Source organism: Nomia melanderi, chromosome 4 (genome assembly GCF_051020985.1).
Source record: "Nomia melanderi isolate GNS246 chromosome 4, iyNomMela1, whole genome shotgun sequence".
Classification (NCBI taxonomy): domain Eukaryota; kingdom Metazoa; phylum Arthropoda; class Insecta; order Hymenoptera; family Halictidae; genus Nomia; species Nomia melanderi.
Genome location: NC_135002.1, coordinates 4,872,006 through 4,894,596, shown reverse-complemented (window position 1 = coordinate 4,894,596; position 22,591 = coordinate 4,872,006). Strand labels below are relative to the sequence as shown.

At 46.2% G+C, this 22,591-nt stretch overlaps 1 protein-coding gene across 1 annotated transcript in view; it reads left to right on the top strand.

Annotated features, from left to right (window-relative positions):
• LOC116435150 (uncharacterized) overlaps nucleotides 1-22,591 on the top strand; it is a 64,311-nt gene that overhangs the window by 34,091 nt on the left and 7,629 nt on the right. Inside the window, exons 4-9 of the mRNA XM_076366791.1 lie at nucleotides 17,022-17,317; nucleotides 17,562-17,729; nucleotides 17,888-18,991; nucleotides 19,571-19,815; nucleotides 20,306-20,443; nucleotides 21,134-21,398. Coding sequence (XP_076222906.1) covers nucleotides 17,022-17,317; nucleotides 17,562-17,729; nucleotides 17,888-18,991; nucleotides 19,571-19,815; nucleotides 20,306-20,443; nucleotides 21,134-21,398 — 2,216 coding nt within the window. The remainder of the gene's footprint in view (nucleotides 1-17,021; nucleotides 17,318-17,561; nucleotides 17,730-17,887; nucleotides 18,992-19,570; nucleotides 19,816-20,305; nucleotides 20,444-21,133; nucleotides 21,399-22,591) is intronic.

Here is a 22,591-nt window from a genome sequence, read left to right as displayed (position 1 = left end):
TTAGCAACGCAAAGTGAATCATAAGTTAATGGAAATCCCAATGGATGTACTCTTAGAGTTTCTGTAGACAAACTCGAAGAAGTCAACTCGACAGTTCGGTAGTTCCAGTGTTAAATGAAATCTCACCTGCGACACACCGAGAATTGCACGTCGACAAGATTTCGAAACAGCTGAAACAATTCCAATCTCGGAGCATAAACATCGAAAGGAGCATGCCCCGGGGAGGGAGCCGAGCTGGAATATGTAACTAAAATGATTTCCCGATGGGAAGATTGATTCCGCTGACGAGCCTCAAGGCGTAATTCGTTACACGCAGGAATTCACATTCATCACGGGCCGAACTCCCGCGAGATGCTCGGCCCGTATCCCCGGCTTTCTTTCGCGGAGCGTGCCGCTGCGCGAGCATCCATTATTTAAACGAACGACATTCTTGTTCGAGGGCGTAGAGCAGCCGTTTAATATTTATGAACCCCTCGAGAAACGGCCGCGAAATATTCGGCTGTTCCTGATCCCGCGCGGCTGAGTAATTAATCGGGGCCCCCGAATTACGTTTCTTCATTAAACAAGCTTCCACGTCTCTCTAACAAAGAACACACGTTCGGCTTCGTCAGGCTCGAGTGATTCGTAAAATGATTACCTTGTTATAATCGTTATTTAATATTCAGCAGAAAATACGTAGTAATTATTGATTCAAAACATCGCGTTGTTTGCACGATGAAGAATGTTGATCTGCTAAATGAAACGAGACATACTGATCCACTCGATAACTTAGTACTCTCCATCTTATCTCGCCGCGGGAGCCAGAAAGTTGGGAAATTTACGCTGCCGTAAAGTCGGTGTTTTACAAAAATAAAGTCGGCGAGTAACTCTGAAAAATGATTCGCCGGTTGCGCTAATAATTCTCAGCGTATAAAGCGGCTACTAGGTTTTTCAGCGAATCGATATATCGCCCGTAACGCGCGTGCCATTCTACGAGAAAGGCCGGTACGTGTCATCTTCGTGTTAACGTTAGACGGTTACGATTGCGATCAAAGGGGCGCGGCTCGAGAGCGGGGCAGACATTTTTCAGCCGTACCGTAAAACTCCGGGAGCCGAGATACGAGCCCGACATTTCGGCCGACCGGTACACACGGTTAACGAGGTTATATTGACGTTTAAAGATAGATCATGAAATATGGATCGCCGATGTTTACCGAATCACCGGCACGTATCGCTTTGCATTCCCGTTTCGGCCCGCGGAAATCGCCGATGTTTCTGCGCTCGGCGAAATTCAATTTCTCGATCGGCGAGCCGGCGCGTCGCGATTAACGGATGAAAGGGTCGGAGTAAAGAACGAACGCGATACAAATCGGTCGGACGATGAAAAAAAAATATTGAAAAATCCCGGTTGAATAAATGCGCCCGCGGAACAACGGCGGAAGCTTTTTCTTTTCAATTTAATTCGAAAGCGCACTTGTCAACCGCAGCGCTAAAATTGGCTCGGAAACCGGCGGAGCCGGGGCAGAAGTAGGTCTTGCTAATGCTAGGAAATCGATACGGGATGTGTAATTAGTAAATACACGCTAACATGTAATATTCATTACCCCGCGAGCAATAATTTAATTTAAAAACTGACGGGCACAACTCGCGGAACACGTGACTGGTTATTAATAAATGTTACGACGGATATCGGGGGACCGCTAAGTTTCTCTGGTGTTCCATTAATTTGTGTCCGCCGCGGACAAACCGGCCGCGAAGAACGATATCGGACTTAAGATTCTTAATCTCGCTAATGAACATACTCGCTGCCCATCTTTATTAGGATTCGTTAAGTTTTAACCTCCGCGCGAATTGATCGGGGAGAGTTTAAATTTTTATAGATTTACTATTCGAGGTAAGATCCATTATCGGGTCCTGTCATCGTTTTAAAGCTTCTTCATGGAAATATCCGTGTTGACGAGTTGAATTGTCATATTACATTACCTCGTTTTTTTTCCTAGCGCGATTAGAACGGTTTTTATTCGATAGTTGTATAGTGTATTCAACAACTGCACTTTAACCTTTCCTAATTGATCTAAATTTCTAAATGCTCGTTACTCATTGATTACCGAATATTCAAAGCAGAATTACCATTTTATTCTGTGCAACTGTTTTCTACTCTAACCATATGAATTTTTATTCAACAATTGTAAAATATACGAACCATCGAATTTTTTCTTGAAAATTTGACGGGTCCAACGATCTTCCTTGGGATTTCCCCGATTTTCCGAAATTTCGAAATGCACGTTGCTCGTCGGTTAGCAAATTCCAATCAAAAGATACTGTCGACTTGAAATACACCGGCCTGGTTCGCCCGAGAAAAATCTCGTGTAGCAGATCGATCAAACGTACGGAGCGATCTAGGATGAGTTACGACCGATCTAAAATTGCCGATGGTCAGAGGAATCCCGGGAAAGACTCGCGGCGCGGCTAACGCTCCATTTATTTTTCATGCGTGACGTCGCGGCACGATTCAAACCGAATGAAAAATTCCCGTCCCGTCGCCGTTCGGCGTTCTCTCATTCCGCATTCGTTACCGGGCTACGTTATTCTGATCTCACGCGCGTCATTTGGCAGCGCGAATGATACCGGCCCGCTCCTACAACAATGTTATAAATCCACGTCACCGGAGGGACCACGGGTTACGGAAATATTCGCGTTCTTTGCATTATCGGCCGAACGCCGCTCGCCTAATAATAAACTGGTAACTGCTTAATGATCGTTCCGACAGTTCCCGCGTATTGGGGAAAGCTAACGACCACGAGGATTGCAGCGAATACATGCAACTGCGCGCGCAACCGAACCGTTTCAAAATTATTGTGGTCCAGTGAAGGACACTATCTACTCCAACGAGCAGACTTTAAAAAATCTGGATTTTTTAAAAATATATATACACATAGGCAAGTATAGAATAATATCGAATATTTTCTGATAGTCTAAATTTTTTAAAATCTGCTCGGAATAAATGTTTTTATTTATCAGATGAATGCAACGTCTACATTTAGAGATGTAATAATCATAAATTATAAAATCGATTCATGGAGTCAATGGTAACAACGTTTGGCCTGATAATTAGATCAGTTTATCCTAGGGATGTAACTATTATTGAAACCTCGATAGTTGGAACATCAATACGTCGATAGCTACAAGCGACCCTAGCCGCTGGCATTCCGTCAACACATGGTACAAATGGTTGCCTGGTTACGAATAAACAAAACTCTAGATTCGTCTTACTGGAAGGATAATAAAAAGCGATGAGCTCCGACGAGCTTGTTAATTGCATGCATTTTCGACGACCGATTCGTTGCAACTATCGACGATCTATCGTAAACAGCTTCGGCGAGCTACATAATCGTCCCGCCGAGTCGATCATTTTTATTTTTATTTCAAACCCGAAGAACTTTCGTCAATGAACGAAGGCGCTCTAAAATTAGAGACAATATAGCGGCCGCGTCAGCGCTAGCCGCTGATTGCCACTTAGATACGGAGCGGAGAATGTTAGAGAACGCGAAACAGGTTTCTTTCGATGAAGTCAGCGGTCGGACGAAAGTGAAATTTACGGTTTCTATCGATTAACCGGACGAAGATTCTAATTTCGACACCGCGCAACGGCTGCTCCTGGCAGGAATTCGGTAAATTGGTTACGGAGCGGCGATTAACGAGTCCACGACGGAACAATCGATTCGCAACAAGTGTTTACACCGAAAGGCCATTTGTCGGGCTGGTATTAACACCTCCTCGGTGTGCAATTCGCTTCTGTCGCTGGCGAAACGTTCCTGTTTTAATATTCGTTCCCTACAACTTTAAGATTCTCCCAATCTTCGCAAACCTCGCGAACTCTACCGAGAAGAAAAAATCCCTCACTGATCTATGAAACATTTTCTCTTACTCCAAACATCAGTAATTAAAAGTCACTGTTACCAACTTAGCTATCAACTCAGTGACCACTGCCAATATCAAGAAATACCCGAAAATTACACACAGCGTCTAGAAATCTACCAGCTACAAGCAACGAGCGACGAAAGAAGAAATATTCCACGGTCCACCTCTAACATCTCAAAACGCCCCGGACCAATTATCCGCCATTCGTTAACACACACGCCTCCCCCCGATTTTCCCCGGCCAGTTGCACGCCAGCTGGCCCCCGTTTCCTTTGAAGAGCAAAAACGCTCGGGATTCCACGAGCAAACGATCGACCTGCCTCAAAGTTGCCCGACGGATGTCGGCGGCGGGTCGCGACACGAGGTCAGAACCTCGTGGAACTCCGGGGGCTCACCGCGATTTATGTATCGCGAGTGGCAGAGAGCACGCGGGAGGTTCAAGAACTCTATTAGCCGGGCGGAGTCTCTAGATTGATAGGAGGTCAACCTGGTTTTCTTCCCCCTCCCCCGCGCGAGGTCGAGCTCACGCATCGCGGCCGCCGCACCGCGCGCGCACAGTGGTCTAGAGCAGTGACTCTCAATCTTTTGTGCTCCGCGCGTCCCTTGGAGGATGTGCACGAAAATGGGACAGCTCTCGCTTAGGTACGCAATGCTGTACATGACAATGGAAATCAAATAAAACACACGTGCACGATGTATATTTAAACCTATACTACTTATTCGGTATACATCTTATCGAAATTATAAATTATGTTTTATAAAATTATAAAACTTTCAGTAGGAGCCATTCTAATTGCTGTGTATTAGCAATTGAATGCTTCGGAGGTAATTTTTGTATATAATGATGTTACCATGGAACTATTGTATTCCTATTGACGATTTCGATAGCATTTAATTTAGAATGCGAAGATATGTAGAGAATAGTATTGTCATCGGTAGAGAAGTACTTTTCGAATTTTTTCCTGCTAACCCGACAATCTAGACCACTGTGCGCCGTCGACGACGGACGCACGGACGCGGCCGACCCGGTGTGCCTGTGTGCGGCAGCATTGGTATTTATAAATAAATGCGTCGGCCACGTGCCACGGGAGAAATGGAATGGCGTTTGGAGAGTGCCTTAACTCGTCCAAGACGCTTAAAACGGACGTGTCCGGGGGTGAAATCGTCGGCGGGGAGCGGAGGAAGGGGAGGAAGGCCGGCGGAGGAGAGGGCGAAGGTGGATGAAACGTGGCGCGAGTTTGTTATTTAATTTCCTTTGATGATGAAACTTCGACGGACTCTGAGGTCGAGGTTTTCGAAAATTGACTGGGCACGATCGACGCGGAGCGTACTGGATGTTTCATAACACGCGCGCGTGCCTCTCGCGATGAATCAGACGTACGGAAATAATGAAAATGCCCATGTGTATGTTCCTCGGATTGAATCCGCTTTCTGAATTGGTAGCGATATTTTTGTTGCGTTACTTTATTCTCGGGGAATCGATCTTCCTCTCTGCTACTTGCGAACAGTCTTTAATTAACCCTTAGTAGTCTAGATGGTTTCATAACGTGACAGCGGTAGTCCTACTGAAAATTAACAATGTTATAACATTTCTTAGACCTTTAACCCTTAGCACTCCAGATGGTTTTATAATTTATCAGCAACTGCAACTAATTTTTATGGTATCTCTAGTGAAAATTACAAATGCTATAACATTTGGATGTGTGGAAAATCTAATAATTTTGGGGTAGTTTCTTCGATTCGTTAAAATATTTGATATTAGAACTGGTGCAATATTGGAGCCTACAGAGTTCAAAGGGTTAATTATCCCTCCGGAACTCCGCTGGACTAATAGATAGAAACAAATCTTTCCACGATTTCAATTTTTATAATATATATTTCCTTCGTATTTGCTCGAACGTTCAAGTGCACGATTTTAAAGAAGAAAAACCAAGCTACAGATTTCACTATACAATACGTCAAGTTTAATCGCAATAGTCTCAGCGATATACCATCTGACTTGTATAAACTTTCCTTCTCACTTATTCACGTAAACATTAGCTCACAGCATCGTCAGTTGAATGCAGAACTAAATAAAATATTCGACTGTACGACTATGAGTAAAACTCCACCGTTTCGAGGATCGAAACATATCCCATCATGCAGAAAAAGCTAAGCAACGGGTGGAACAGTTTTGAATCCACCCAACCCGAAAGAGTTAAATAATCATCCTTCCAATTAACTGCTATTTCGAAAACACGCTTTCAATTGCGCTGTTTCAAAAACACCTTTCAACGTATTCAAAACGGAGCCGTTGACCCGGAAACAGTTTCCCGTGTACCGCGAAATCGAATGTGCGCCACATGTCAAAGAATCACCACCGAAATGAACACGGGTTTACCGTGAATATTAATTTCAATTAGTGTACCCGTATCAAACACACCGAGCGTCTGGCAATTATGTTCTACAGTTGAATCACCGGCGAACGCGTAACACCGTGCAACCCGGCGAGCCGCGGTCAACCGTTCCCAAAAGGCACGGTTAAAAGCATTCCGACCGAGGATACACGGTGACTCGGTTGATACGCGTCACGAATAATTCTGTTACGGCTCGTCCTGGCGTACCGGGGCGGCGAAACAACGGTTCCTCTTCACCGGTTACAACCACCCAGGGACCGGATCGCGAGATAAACCCTTCACCCACGCGCGACGCACAGCGGTGAATTCTCTCTAAATAGGTGGACTAAATGCATACAGCATTTTCTTACTAGAATAGAAAACTACCCTTGACAAAGGTGTTTGATCTGAAAAAATAGAAACTTTGGGAATTACGACGATAGGATAATTTGAGAGATAATAATAGAATATTGATAAATGATTAATAGAATATTAATAAACCATTAATATAATGCTAATGGAATATTAATATACAATTAATGGAATATTAATAAGTAGAATATTAATCCTTGTTGTACAGAGAAAATAGAAACTTTGGGAATTATGTCGATAGGATAATTTGAGAAATAATAATAGAATATTAATAATCCATGTAATGCTAATGGAGTATTAATATATAATTAATAGAATATTAATAAATAATTAACACAATATTAGTAGAATATTAATCCTCGTCTAACAGAGGTTTTGATAAATCAATCAACGCGTTTCCCTTATCTCCGGTTATTTTTACTATTTCTTTTGTATCGCGTTACAGGCTTTCTAATAATACAACGACGCAACCTATAAATTCCCCGCGTTTCCCGAGGAAAAAATTGGAAAATCGGCCGAGGGGTTGACGCGGCGCTGCGGCAGGACCTCGTTCGCCAACAGGTCCATTCATTGCGATCAATTTGGACTGCCGCACCGGTCCCGACCAGCGCGACGCCGGCCGCGCTGAATAACAAAAACCCAATCAACTTCTTCTCAACTTTTATTCTGTCTTCTTTTTCCTCCCTTCGCTTTTTTCTCCCCTCCGTTCTCGTCTTGTTTACCGACGTTGCGGCAGTACGTTGATTAAACCGGCGTCACCTACTTTGCAGACTCTGCCGTCATTTCCGTTTTTCGAACGCCTTGCGTCACGGCTCGCCGCATGGACGCGAGAGTAATCGTCCCACCGGGGGGAGAACGTGTTCGTTACACTTTTAGAAGCGGTTTTTTTCATGCGAACAATTTTTTTTTTACTCTCACTCTCGTTCTCTCCCCCTTTCGCTGCACCCTCGCCGCGCTCTCGCGCGCGGATCGCGTCCCACGCGCCACTTTCGCTTCGATTATAATTGTCGTTCATAGAAAGCGAACCGGCGATAACGGGTGGTGGAAATAACCGGGATTCGGACGGTCTAATTCTGGTTCTATTTGGGAGCTTCGTTCGGGAAAGGAACGGTGGATCTGCGTTCTCTGAACGGGACATAAAGATTGTTTGTCTGGTAGACGCGCTGGGAAAGTTTTCCTAAAACACCCTGACATCGTTTCCCATGAGTAAACCGAACATTCTGTATACATAGAGCTTGGTATATCAAACATTTTCATTTGACCAACGTTTACTTCTCATTTGGACTACGTTGGAGTTATTGTTCAGAACTCTTGGAAGCTTTCCCTCCAATCTTCCATAACAGAAGAAAATTCAATATACAGTATACCATTTATCACCATCTTTACAATATTTTTCCCATATACATCCCACGAAGATGAAACAAAAGAGAAATTCCTTTGACTGATCTCAAGACAAGCATTCTTGTACAAGATTGATCTCATCGTCAGACGTCCGGTCGCGTTAATGCGACCAATGGTAACTAAACCACGCCGAGGACGGAACGTTAACGTCTCCGTCATCGACGACCGACGGTCGCGAAACCCGACGCTCGACTTTCCCGTCCGACTTCCATCAGTCTTGAAACACGACCGCGAAGAACGGACAAAAGAGCGAGGTCAGGTCCGAAATCCGACCTGGACGACGGGGGGCAAGGTGGGCAGAAGAAAGGAGGAGCGCGGCGTCGAGCTATCGAGAGAGGAGTATCCGAGAGAAACAAACAGAGGAGAGGAAACGACAGGCCCGTGGGGTGGTTGGTGACGATCTGGTGGAGGCTGCGGACCGAAATACACTCGCACGGCCAATTCTCACGAGCACAAGCGCGATCCTGATTGCACGTGCAGCCGACCACCATCTTAGAAGGTGGCCGCGCTATTTCAGGCGGGCCAGCCGGTGCCATGTAGCGAAGCAGGACCGTACCGATCGCCTCTGTTTACCCGTGGACCACGAATTTCTTCGATGATGGCCGAATCGTTGATCTCCACCAGCTATCGGATTAACGGGTTGAGGAAATTAGGATAATATTCATCGCCTCGATGTAAGCCTTTCCTTCTACGATGGGACGAAATAAGAAAGCTTGGCAATGTTATGCTCCATTTTGATACTGTAGAGTGTGAGGGTTACGACATCGTAGATCCAGAAAATTAAGGGACGTCTGATTGTCCTGCTACGATCTTTTCTTGTTGCGAAAGGAATAATGAGGATTACGAATTTTATACTCGAATTTTAAACTATAGAATATAGGGGTCGTATCGAGAAAACGAAGATAAAATTGATTGCCTTAGGGTAACTACTTCGCGAAGGAATAAAATGAAGAGGATAAACCGGGAAGTTCATGCTCGATTTTTAGATTGTAGATTGTACGGGGTAGTTTCATAGTGGATCGGAGGAATTAAAGTAGAATCATTCATAATCACGGTATAACTTTTTTACGAGGGAATAACGTAGCGAGGATGGATTATGAATTTTTTATGAGGCGTTTCGAGCAGGGACATAGGTCGTAGACGTGCCCTAGGACGTAAAAATTAGACGTAAAACCGTTGAATTTGTCTTAGCTGCAAATTGATTACCATTCGAAGAAGAACAGACGAACGTTTCGTGCCCGATGCGTCGATAGTTTTCTTTTTAATTTTCACCGTGGAATTCGATTCGTTCCTTTTTATTTTAACGCGTTGCGCGTTCGATTTATTTTAATTCCGCGAAGTTCCATGCGAATATTGCGCGGTGAATTTAATTCCGATTTATTCCGGAATTGTCGATCGCGAACGGATTCGTGCGCATTCATACACGTTCGTACGTACGATTTTACATTTAATATCTTTTAAATCCAGACAATATTTCGCTTCCGGTACACTCGTAAATAGTGAAAGCCAGTTTCGGGGGGACGTCACACTAATTTTAAACGCGGACCAGACATGCGCTATGCACGGGATATAACAGAGTTGCAGAAAACGATGTATATAATAATAAAGTAATAATAAACGCCGGCGGTAGGTATACATATTCAAGACAGACTAAACAGCGCCGATGTGGCCGAATCTCATTCACGCGAACCTCGGCGAGGATTAATTAATTAATCCGCTCGACGCGAGGAACGCACAGGTTCATGGATAATTCTCCAACATTGAAATACGCGCAACAAAGTCTGAACATCATCAAAATTCTATATGTTGCAATCGCGTGGAAGGTCGTCCGTAATTAATTGACAGCAACTCTCACCGTGGAACCTTGCGAATCAGGTATTTATAGGAAAATTACCGCACCCGTTTCTTAACGCCGCAGCCATCTCTTTCAGAGATCAAACGACACGCAGATATAATTGTTTATCGCGTGATACTTTACTATTATCATACACTCTTCGTGTTCCTGTTCAATTGTCATCGATATAAATTGATTCAATTTCTTAATCACTCAGCTGTACAGTTCATTTATTTTCTAATCGCACAGACGATTAATTAAAATCTCTAGAAGACAAGGATTCACTTCAGAAAAGCAATGTGTTCGCTGTTATTGTTGTAATATTTACAATGAACACTTTACTATTGTCATACTATCTTCTTTCTGTTCCTGTTCAATCGTCACCGATATAAATTGATTCAATTTCTTAATCACTCAGCTGTACAGTTCATTCAATTTTTTAATCGCACAGACGATTAATTAAAATCTCTAAAAGACAAGGATTGACTTCAGAAAAGCAATATGTTCGTCCTAGATCGCTTCTGTGACTATCTTTCCGTTTGTTATCTATGTTACGGTATCTTTTGACAGTAAAGGTTAATATACATAAAAGATAACCATCGGCACTTTCTCGTTAACATTAGCCAAAATTAAGTTAACAGGGAACCACCGCGTGAGAAATAGCACTACCGCCGCGTCATTCAACTCCCCGATAAAGCTAGTTCCGATTTAACCAAAACATGCGGATAGTGCGGCTAAAATGGAAGAGTCTTTACACCGAAGATCTCAAATGCCGGTAAACACGCGAAGCCAGGCTCGAGATCTTCGTTCGTTCGAGAATAGTCAGGTACACGGACGGCCGAAGGAAAAAAGGCAGATGCCGGCGATAAATTTTTCAACGACGAAATTCATCGATGATTATTTTTGCACGAGTTCCGCCGCCGGTTCCCCGGCCTGCGCCGAACGATGCGTCGCGCCCCGGTGAGACGAATATAATCCAGAAAGGGTCTTCACCCTCGTGAACCTACGCGGAACAGGTTGAACTCCCGTTCCTCGCGCGAACAGCCGGCGTAAACAGTGGCCGGCTCGGAGGCCTAGTTCGATAAACACGGGAACGAGCCGCGTTAAACGGTTCGCCGGAACAATCAACCGACGAAACGTAAGGTTACGCGTCGAGAGCACGTTGAATGTCGCTGGGTCACCGATGACCGTTAATTTCCCGGTGGCGCCATCAGTGTCACCGTTGACCAGCAATCAAGTCAAATTACTGTAATTCGTTCAACGATAATTGATAACGCGTCGACTGTTAGCGGTGGCCGACAGAGCTTGCAAATTGATTGGGAATGCTTACGGTAAGAAAACTCGCGTGGAACGGAACGTTTTAGTGCCCAGATGATAGACGCGACAGTAACGATCGGGCGAACGATTAATAATTATTTCAAATGTGATCTTTCTTCGCTACGGAGTAAATAATGTCGCACGAAGCACACAAAGTTCTCGCAGTCGACGCGATTGTTCGCGAACGTTTCAGCGTCGCGAATAATGTAACGTAAAGCGGCGACGTTCGATAAGATCGACATGCAGAGGACGGCAATGCAACCCGATTAAATAATTTGATATCGTACTTCCCGCGTGATCCATATTCCGCCGAGTGAAAGCTCCGGCGCGACGCCTCGGGGCGAGCCACGCGAAAATCGTGCGGCGTTAAGCGCGTTAAATTTTGATCGAATGGCCCGCGACCGAGGAACGAGGCCCCGATCGACGCGAGAATTGGAGCAGGCCGGGCGGTTTAGGAATGCCGCAAGATAAATCGATGATAGGTGGCACGAGCGTACGGAGGATCGGTACCCGAAGAGAAAATGTTCCGCAGGGAACTGAAAAGTCGGCTTATGGATGATGTATGAGGCGAGGAGACCGCGCTGATGTCTCCGTCTATATCGGTCCGCGGCGCGGGTCTAGGAAGTCTTTTAACCCTCCTACATCCGTCGGGTCTCTTCTAACCCAGAAACTTTTTCATCATTCCCCGCTATGATTCCCCAATTTGTTCCTCGTTCTTCGGAGATTGCTCCGGGGTAGACGGGAATATTAAACAGAGATTCGAAACCAACGGGACTGTGTATTCTCGTACAAATTTCCATTCTCGCGTATTATATTCCGCAACCTAGAACCGGGGGAGGTTGACCAACTGGAGGATCCCCCGCGCGCGCGCCGGCAATTTAAATATAAAATCACGTTCCCTAAATACTTCCGTTACTCACTGTACGCTATGAATTGCAATTACAGAAATAAATTTCGCGGAATACCGTCGGCCGCGATGATTCACCGATAATTCGAAAGAAAAGGTTGCCGGTGTCGTCGCGAGAGCGTAATGAATTTTCAGCGGTCCCGACAATAGCGGCGCAAGGGACGGTACCTGGCGACGACGAGGATAACTGGAATTGAAATAAAGTCGAGGCACGACAAAAGCGAGAAATTCGATACTACTTGAGGCGCGCAAAGTGGAGCAAGCGTTCGCGAGAGAGAGAGAGTGAGTGAGTGAGAGGGACGCGAGGGGTGGCCCGGGAGGACGGAAGAGCCGAGTCGACGGAAATTCAATAACCAGTAAAAGTTTCTGCAGGAGAAACGGTCTCCCGTGTCGCGTCGGAAGAATCAGACGGTCGGCAGACGGAGCGCTGTGAAATTAGACGCTCGATGATAATTAATTTGGGTCGTAGCGCTGCCCGGAAACGCGCAATCGATAGGCGACTGTTTTTCGCCCCGCGGTCCGCGCGAACGGGGCCATCGCGACGTCTGCCCCGAAGTCGTTAAGGACCCGGGGACACCGAGACGTCGTCGACGGGACTTTTTGCCCCGAGGCGTTTCCAAGAGACCGGCGGAGCTGACCTGAATAGCCGCGGCGATCCGCGGAGCGGTTTTCAACGTGACCGACGACTCTAATCTCGATACGCCCCACGTTTCGCCAAGATTTTTCATGAACGGTGATAGACAGCTCGGTCGTAACGCGGGCGAAGTCGTTTCCTGGTCGAAGTTGCTTCCGGAGTGAATTGTTGATGTCTCTTCCTTCGCGGAAGGGGTTGGAGACGTTTATAGACGCGTAAAGGCGACCATTCGAGGTTTATATGCTTGCTTTACATCGGGAGCGGGACGGTAAGGATTTTAGACGTTTTACAGGGGATCGTTCGTTTGTTAAAGCTGGAGGAAGAAGCTTTGGAGTTGATTGGCGAATGTTTCAGGGGAAACTGATGTTTCTTGTAGACTGAAGTTTGAAGGAGAAGGGAAATAAGGGAATATAATGATTGAAAGCTGGAGGACAAAATAAGTAGGCTTAACAGTAGAACTACGTAACAATCGGAGTGACTTATTTCCAATTGTTTATCAAAATTAGAACAATCTTTCTTGAGATTCGATGGGTCGACTAGCCTTGTATCTGTGCAAATACACGAATTCGAATGAAAATCTTTCGCAAAATTCTAAAGTGGGTCAATTTGACTCGTCCGGGAGTATTAGTGTTAAGACATTGCATACTGGTAACGAGAAATCTCGTTTTTATGTAAAGACATTTAGCTATGCAACTTCGCTAATTACCACAGCATTGAAGAAAATGTAAAATTTAATTGGAATTGATTATCTATTTAAAATATATTACATAACAATATATCTGAGTTTTTGTATCTATAGCGATATAAGTTGGTCTCGCTGAAAATCGCCATCCGCAGAATACGATTTTCTGAAAATTAGTCGGTACGCAATGTGTTAAGAAGATTCTTTAGCAATGGCTAACGGAAAAACTTGCGTTCGTATGGTGGTTGCAAACGGCGAGGAGGAGATTAGCGATGTACCGTAATTTCGTGGACCAGGTTCGGATCGTGCCGAACCGTGTCGAGAAGCACGGCGTGACCCACTTGCTTAAACGCTGGCGAAATAATATTCCGGTTGGAAGGGAGTCGGCCGTTTCCATATCTACAGTCGGTCGCAATAATGCCCGTCCGCAGACTCCATTTTCCCTCTAGCCCGCACTCCAGGCCGTACTTTTCTGAAACGAGGCTGCTGGCGATCGATCAGCTGGAGACGAGCTCCCCCGTAACGACCTTAGCAAATAGATCCAGCGATAAATTGCGCCGTTAATTTTTTAATGCGCCCGCAGCCGTCGCGGGTGCAGACCCGAGGAAATTGACCCGCGATCATTAAGCAGCTCGACGAGGAGATTCAAGGTCTTATCAGGGAAACCAGAACGAGCGGGTCCGCATTTTGCGCACTAAAACTACCAGGGTCAAAATCACGCATTCAAAATTTCTTCATTTCGGAATTATTAAAAAGATATTTCTCGGAGAAATTATTCAAGAAATTGATTTAGCAATTGGCAAACTGAATTATAAATCAATTAAAGTTTCGATAGATACACTCTTGAAGTTGATATAGATGAATCTCACCGAGTTAATCAAACTGTTCGATAGGTTTAGTGTTACAGCGTTCTCCGGCGAACTTTTCGCGCGTACTTTTAAGATTATCCTAAACTTAGGAGTAATTTCTTTCGATAAGATAATAAATCGTAATAGCTCGAAGGAGTCGAGAAAGAATAATATACAACACTAGGTTTACGGGCATTTATTGTACAGTTTATTCTATTGTTCCTAGAACAGTTGACATTCGCCTATTTAGATTTTGAAAACTATAAATTTAAATATAGACAATTAGGATATGTATTCGTGTAATCGGATCAACCAAAAGCGACCGAAACATTTACCAAAGGATGTTTACGAAACTCGATGTGCCTCAAATTGACGCGCTCCGTAAAGCTAGTGTAACTTTACGCTAATAAATAGTTCAGGAACACACAGCTACGGATGAATACGCGACTACGGAAATACGGAATCGCGCGGAATATTTCGGGCAGCCGGTTTTCATGGGTGACACGTAGAAATGAAATTTTTGCGGACGGCACAAAGGTAGATGCATCGTGTAACGACAAACGAACGATGCACCGTTCCCGCTTCAATCGCGCCACTTTTTTAATGCCCGACGAAATACGGGACAGGAAGCTTTGATGATTATTGTTGGCCGAATAATAGAGCACCGTGGAGGGGGGCCGGGCGGGGGGAGGAAACGCTTTCAGGAGTTGCCGCCACTTTGTTGATCATCCCGGAATGCTGGGACGCGCTTTGCCTCAGCCAGCAATGAAATGCTCTCCCGCGGGCAGCTCGCGCAACGATAAATCAGCCAAAACAGAATTATAATAAATAGGATTAAAGCCGGGATCCACTTAAACGCCGTAACGTCGTTTGAATTTTAAAAGAGATAAATGCAAATGTGACCACGAGAGGCTACCGAACATGGATAACTCGACTTTCACGCGTCACCGTGGCCGCAAGTTGCGGTACATCGTACGCACAAACAACAGGCATTATATTAACTTCTATATTTCCGCAGCAAAATATAATTAAGAACGAAGCTCTGGTTCTGGCTTGAACCGGGATATGCTGTTAACGCAATACAGCCTAAGAGATAAAAACTGAAGCTCCAACATAGAATAACCGAGGTATCCGCCTTAGACAGAATATACCGTAACCCTAATTTCGAATAGAATCGAGTCGAAGTTTCCTAAAATCGCAGCTTGATGAGCGCACAATCAAATAGCAGAGGAACAATTCTTTTCGCACGGATTCGCAACAGCTGTTTCATTCAACCGGAAACGCGAATGGGATTCCGGCGAGCCGTATGCCTCGCGCAACGAGCGAAATTATTCGAGAAAAGCACGGACGGGCTCGTTAATGACTGGTTTTTACGATCATCGCCCATCCGGTTACATCGGCGGTCTGCAGACGGTCTGCGCTATCTCATCGGCATGGAATCTGCACGTTCCGCGAAGAGGCCGCGCGCACCCACGCGTACGACCGACCGACTCCATCCCCGAGTCTCGCCCCGGCCGACAACATGACACGTTCGTTCCTCCTCGTCGGCGTGACTCACGCAACGCAATCTGAAACACGGTCACGTTTCGGCAAAAACAATGCGCCTTTATCACCGGGCGCACGCGGTGTACTTGCACGGACACACGTCACATCCGCACGTAGGACCGCGCACCTGGAATCTAATTTTCAGGGCTGTGAACTGTTCATAATCGCGAGGCGAGGTTTTTTTTATACTTGCGAATACACGAATTTTTGTGTGAACTCATTGGTCCTTTGCTTTATAGTTTATTTTAGAATTGAGGTCAATTTTAGACGTTTTTGTCAATATACTAGAAAAGAAGTTTCTCCTATGATGTTTAGTACTAAGATTGACGACTGGTGGTAGAATAATATTTAACTTTGACTCGAATGATTGACGAATTTGATAGAACATTATGAGACAAAGAGTTAACGTTAAGATTGTGAGGTGAGAATGACCTACTTCTGGTTTCTGTATGTTGTAGTTATTGAAAGGATAGTGCTTTTCGGAGAAATTGTGGAATAATATGGTTTAGGTACATGGAAACTGAAGTATAAAGGAACCTTGCAATATCTATAAGGAAATTGCAGAATAGTCGATTAGACAGTCAATGGTTCTCGTCTTGAGGCTGGGAGGAGGGCAGAAATCACTCTTTCGAGGAGTGAACGTTGTCAATTCTGCAACGGGAGCGGGCCGAACCGCGCGTCTCTCCGTAGTTTTTAATTTTTCACGTGGGAAAGTTTTAATCGAAGTTTCTCCGTTGGCTACGGAAAATTTCATGCTCCCCGTGGGAAAGATCAAAGCAGCTTCGAACCTTTGAAGTTTACCCCGACGTGACTTCGACGAGGGACTGTCGCAGGGGTGGTTTCGGTGGCGGTGAACGTTATTCAATCTCCGGCAGGATTCGTTAATTTACGATTAGTGCGCTCGTGTAATTGGATGTAGCAATTCCGGCTGTAATTTGTATCGTCCAGTACCGTCGCATTTCAATTTGCCCGGGCACGGTTAATTACGATAATTACACCGTCGCCTGATGTGAATGACGTTAATCTTGAGGGATGGGTTTAAAACAGATAAAGCGCTGGTAACTCCATCATCGGGTCGCAGGAGTAGTGTAAAGCTAAATCGTTTGACGAATTCGAGTTCTGAAGCATTCGACGTAGAAGAAGGTAGAAGTTAAACTGATTAACGATTGAAAGGAAATCATTGACGGAGGGATGGTTTTTCTTGCAGGTACTTATCAAGGTCAGTGGCACCGGGGGATGAGGCATGGCTACGGCGTGAGAGCGAGCGCGCCGTTCGGTTTGGCGAGTCATTACAAACCGTCGAAGCAAGTCAGGGCCTCCTTGACGTCCTTAAGGAGCGCGGATGGCGGAGGACCTGTCGCGCCCACGCCGGAACCGACGGACAGGAGGGATCGTCGAGTCGACGATAACAGGGGTGGCTTTGTACTAAAAGCCAGGAGCGACGATCCTCCGGCACGGAGGAAAAGCCTCACGGAGAAATCCTTGAAAAAGGGAATCCTCTCGGTAATGTGGATTTTAAATCCTCCAGTTCTTAACATATTGATTCCCATATCGGAATATTTTAATATTTATAATTGTTCTTCTTGGCATTCGCTGTATTATCGAATCTCGTCAAAGAATTCTGCAAACCAAAATTTATCGTGTTTCTAATTCTACGTACAGAATTATCGATGTCCACCCATGGAAGCTGGTTATCCAGTAATGTCCCGCGACTGAAACGATCGTTAAAGAGTGAATATAATTACAGGGGCTGAAAATCCGGAAACAGAGGAGCACGGGTGACTTGGAGAAACGCGGTACTGGTGGCAGTATTAGAAGCAACGCAAGCTCGGCGTCATGGATGTCGACGGAGAGCTCGCAGAGTCAAGCCTCCGCGTCCGTTCACACGGACAGCAACGCGTCCTTTGTCATCGAGGTGAGCTCCGATGGAATGGTACTCGAATAAGTAATAAGGATAAGAAAGGGAAACGGGTACAGAGAGAATTAGCTTAAGTCGAACGAAGAATTCAAAGGGTCACGGGCAAAGATTAAAGTCAAGAGTTCAAGCATCTAATCGCGCAACTTTGGTTACAGGACGAGCAAATGGACGCCTCGGTAACCGAAACGTATCTAGGCGAGTGGAAGAACGACAAGAGGACAGGGTTCGGTATATCGGAGCGCAGCGACGGCCTCCGGTACGAAGGCGAGTGGTTCAACAACCGTAAGTACGGTTACGGCGTGACGACGTTCCGGGACGGCACCAAGGAAGAGGGCAAGTACAAGAACAACGTCCTGATCACCAGTCAGAAGAAGAAGCATCTGTTCCTGATCAGATCGGCGAAGTTCCGCGAGAGGATAGAAGCTGCCGTGAACGCGGCTCAGAGAGCCAGCAAGATCGCCCTTCAGAAAGCGGACATCGCGATCTCGAGGGCGGCGGCGGCCCGCGGCCGAGCAGAGTTGGCGGACATCGCAGCGGAGCACGCGAGAGAGGATTCGGAGCTTGCCCAGCAAACGGCGAAGCAGTTCGCGCCGGACTTCCGGCAGCCTGGATTGGAGAGGTTACGGAACAGGGAGATACCCAAGTACGTGCCACCCCCTCAAGACACGGTTCCGGGGAAGAGTATCCTCCACAAAGCGGGCAGCGTGGATCAGCCGGGCGGCGGGGCTGGCATGAAAAGCCCGATCTCGTCGATGGAGCCGACCTCGACGACCACCACCACGTCCACCGTGAGCAACATGATGCAATCGATCAGGCGGCCCAGCATGAAGACGCAGAATCAGCTGCCGCAGAACCAGCTGCCGCAGAACCAGGTCCCGTTGCCGCAGAACCAGCTGACGCAGAACCAGATACCGAATCAGGTGACTCCCGCGCAGCTCGTGAACCAGTTGCCGTTGAGCCAATTGAATCAGACTACCCTGAGCGGCCAAGACTTTTATCAAACGCAGTACCAACAGCCCATGTCGCAGAGCAGCATGCCGCAGGCCCAGTACCCTAACAGTATACCCAATCAGTATCAGCAGGCCGGCCAGTTCCCTGGCAGCCAGTACGCCCCGCAAAATCAGTTCCCTGTTCAGGGTAGTCCGTACGGTCAGCCGCAGTACCAACCGGTCGGCCCGCCGCAGGCGGACCCGTACTCGTATCAGCAGCAGCCGCCAAGCCAAGGCTACCAGAATATGCAGGCTTATCCTAATCAACAGGTGATCACTTCAGTCGGACCCGTTCGACACGATCGCCCACTGGGCGTCCGTTTGATATGCTTTTTTTTACACCGACTAACCCAGTATCTGTTAACCTTGAAAATTCTGAGGGGAAGGACTTTTGAAATTCAGCTGGACTGAATTGCAGAAGGATCAGACATGTTGCTTCTCCTTGAGTAACAGCTGTAGTTTAGAATTTATTATTAACTGGTGCATTTGAGGTTGAAGACTTTCAGTTAAACGAATGTGTTGCTCAGTCTTTTTAGGGTTGTTATTCAGAACAACTGGGAACTAGAATTTCGAAGCACTGGGAGTGCTCGAGAGTTATGATTTCTTTTCTAGCCTTCTAATACCCTACCAACCGGAAGGGTGTTTTTGTTCTGTGTTGGATAACGGTGTGGTGACGATGTCATCCTACTAAGTATGATGTCCTAGCGAAACCTTCCGCGCTGATGAACGCGTGCACATGCGCGAAGGCTAACATCCTGACGATGCTGATTAACAAAGATTGCTGTTCGAACCCTGTGTGATTGAACTGGCCAGGCAAATGTTAGAATCTAGTCCGTTGAAACGTTTCAGATGCCACTAACCAACCAGTACGGGCCTGGCCAGATGAACCAGTATGGTTCCCAGCAGCTTTACACCCAGCCTCAAGCAGCGCCTCCGCCTCAATCGGCGCCTCAGCCTCAGACGCAAATTCCGCAGCAGTACCAACCTGACGGGGACCCGCAACGACCGCCGAGTTCAACGAGTATACGAAGAAACAGCAGGGTCTTAACCCCGCAAGATCGACCCGGGACTATCGGCCAGACGCTGAACGACAGGTCTTGACCTTATCTATGACCAGCTGAAAATATATCCCCTGTTTTAGATAGAAACACAAACTCGCCGCGCGTTCATCCTAAATATTTATCGGACTCATTCGACACTTTACTGGCAGCCGGTGGTTTGATAGTCTCTTAAAGGTCAACGATTAACGCCCGGGGATTCGTTAACAAAGTTTTCGGTAGAAATAATAATTACAATCGCGAACGCGCGAACCAGGACTGTCTTGAGGAATAGAATCCGATAGCTTCTTCTGGGGTTATTATTTAAGAAAGAGTTGCTCGGCTCTGGTTTGATACAGCACAGTCGTCGAGAATCCTATTAATAGACTTCCGGTAGATAAAGTGTTGACTTGTTGCCGACCAGACACTTGGTAGCCGCTGTACTTTTACCGAAACCGCGGAAGAAACGCGGGATACCTCTGCAGGATTTCCTTGATTCCGAGTGGACCGTTTCTAATTTGACCGGTTCCGACCGATCGTTTTACAGACTAGATCATTACAAAAGGCCGCCCAGCCGTGATAGTTCCGTGGATCGTTACGCTAGAGCGCATTCCCGGTTGACTGGATCAAGGCAGCCGTCCGTCGATAAAACCATCACGAATCCGCCCCAGGATATGCTCGACAGGTGACTAAAGTGTTCCGGGTCTGTTCCAACCGGAAAACCGTAAAAAACCGTTCTCCGTCATTTAATAGAAATCTCGACGTCTTCACAGTATAATAAAAATACCCTAACCGCGCAAAAACCACGTCCACCGGTCCAAATTCTGCAAACTTCGTCAGACTCCGGGCTTACATGAGAATCTAACCGTGAATCTAACTGATAATTACTTTCCCTGTAACATCCTTGAAATCCTATTACTGCAAGCATGAAATCAGCGATTCATTCATTATCCATGCATCGTTTGACCCAGGCGTGACAAGGTTAACCCATTCGCATCACATGACAGTCAAGAATATTCCATCCTGCCAAAATCTCTTGTGTAAACAGTAACGACACACATAATAATACTTATAATAATATAGTAATACCGATCAACTAATCGTCGACAGTCTAGACTAAAGTGTCATATACCCTAATTTCATACGAATTCATTATATTCCAATGATCAATATGCAGAAGTCGGCACAAACAGGTATTAATATAAAATCATAGTATTCCAGTAAATAACAGTAGCAATCAAAACTAATGATACCTATGATAACATGGTAATATCTACTAACCAGCCATCGACAGTCTAGAGTATCATATACCCTAACGATGCGAATGGATTAAAGTAGGATTGAAAGGTGTAAGAAGCTTGATCTCTGCGTGCAGATCAACGAGAGCACCGAGCGCGATCCGATCAGGCACACCGCTGAATGGATCGGTGGTGGGTAGCGGGACCGCGACGCCGACGTACGCCGCCTCGACTTCCGGTCAATTCGAAGGGGCTCTGTTGAAGAATCGTGGCCTTGGACAGGACATTCTGCCGAGTCCGGGACAGCCTAAGCGTACCGAAAGCCTCTACGTCACTCCCGGACGCGGTCCGGCCGCATCCGGCGGTGGTGGCGGCGGCGGTGGCGGGGGCGGCGGGCCGAAGGTGAGTCCTCCTCTTTTTTCGTATCACTACCCACCGTATAGATATTTATTACATTTATATTCCTATTTGTCACGCGACACCGTCGTCCTGGCACATGCCTCACGGGGCTCGAAAGATCGGTCGCGAATCCTTTGGATCTCGACCTCTACCGTTACCGCTCAATATCAAGTTATCGTCTAGTACATTTTCGTTGACAGTATTATGTAACAGAGTAGCGACAAGCGAATCAGCATTGATGGTTTTCTTATCAGAAAAATCTACGGTAATGACGAACTTTAACGATCTAGAATCCATCGACATTAATGAGCTCAAGATTGTTCGCAATTCCGCGTTACATATGCATACCGTTCCGTGAGACGAGTTGCGTAATTTAAGAACGCGACGCGGCCTTTGGCACTCTGTTTTCTATCGGTAAATTCAAAATTCAATTATTCCATCGCGCGTCGTTACGAGAGTATTGATGAAAATTTATAGATTAATCTGAAGGAACGTACACTTCGCAAGAAGCCGCGGCGGGAAGTCCCCTAAACGTCACGCTATTTACGGTCACGGTTATAGCGAGAAGAGGGCGAATGCATTATCCGATGGTATGATATACTTTTATGAGTACGAGCGTATTCAACGTTTTCTCGTACGAGGCGTATATAGGGAATTTATTGGAAATTCCTGTAGACGGTGAATGGGGTCCAAGGAGATTCGCGACCCGTTTTCCGCCCGATTCTTCCTTTTAGTGCATCATTTAGGCGTTATCACGAGTTTCTTTTCATCGAACTTCCCCGCGGAAAGTGTAAGCTCTCCGGGAGACGTCCGACGAGAGACGTAACCGCGATCGAGGAGGAAAGAGTCTGAGGAGAGCGGCTCGGAGAACGTTTCGTCGGGACCGGTGCTCTTCGGCGAAAAACGAACGAGACGCTTTTCCGGGGAGCGTCGTTCGAAAATACCGCGGCACGGTCGAACACGATAACAATCGTTCGCCGCGTTAACTCGTTCATTCACGCGTCCCTCGCGAAGAATCGCGAATTTATAGCATCTCGTCGACGCGCGGCGAAGTTCCCTCACGGAAGGAAATGCCATTGAGCCGACGTGATCGTTTAGCGGGAATTCCGAGTAGATTACCGTCGATTCATCTAGCCGCGTAGACTCGAAATAAATCTGCATTCCCGATTCGAACGGTTCCGTAGATCGTTGCCTAT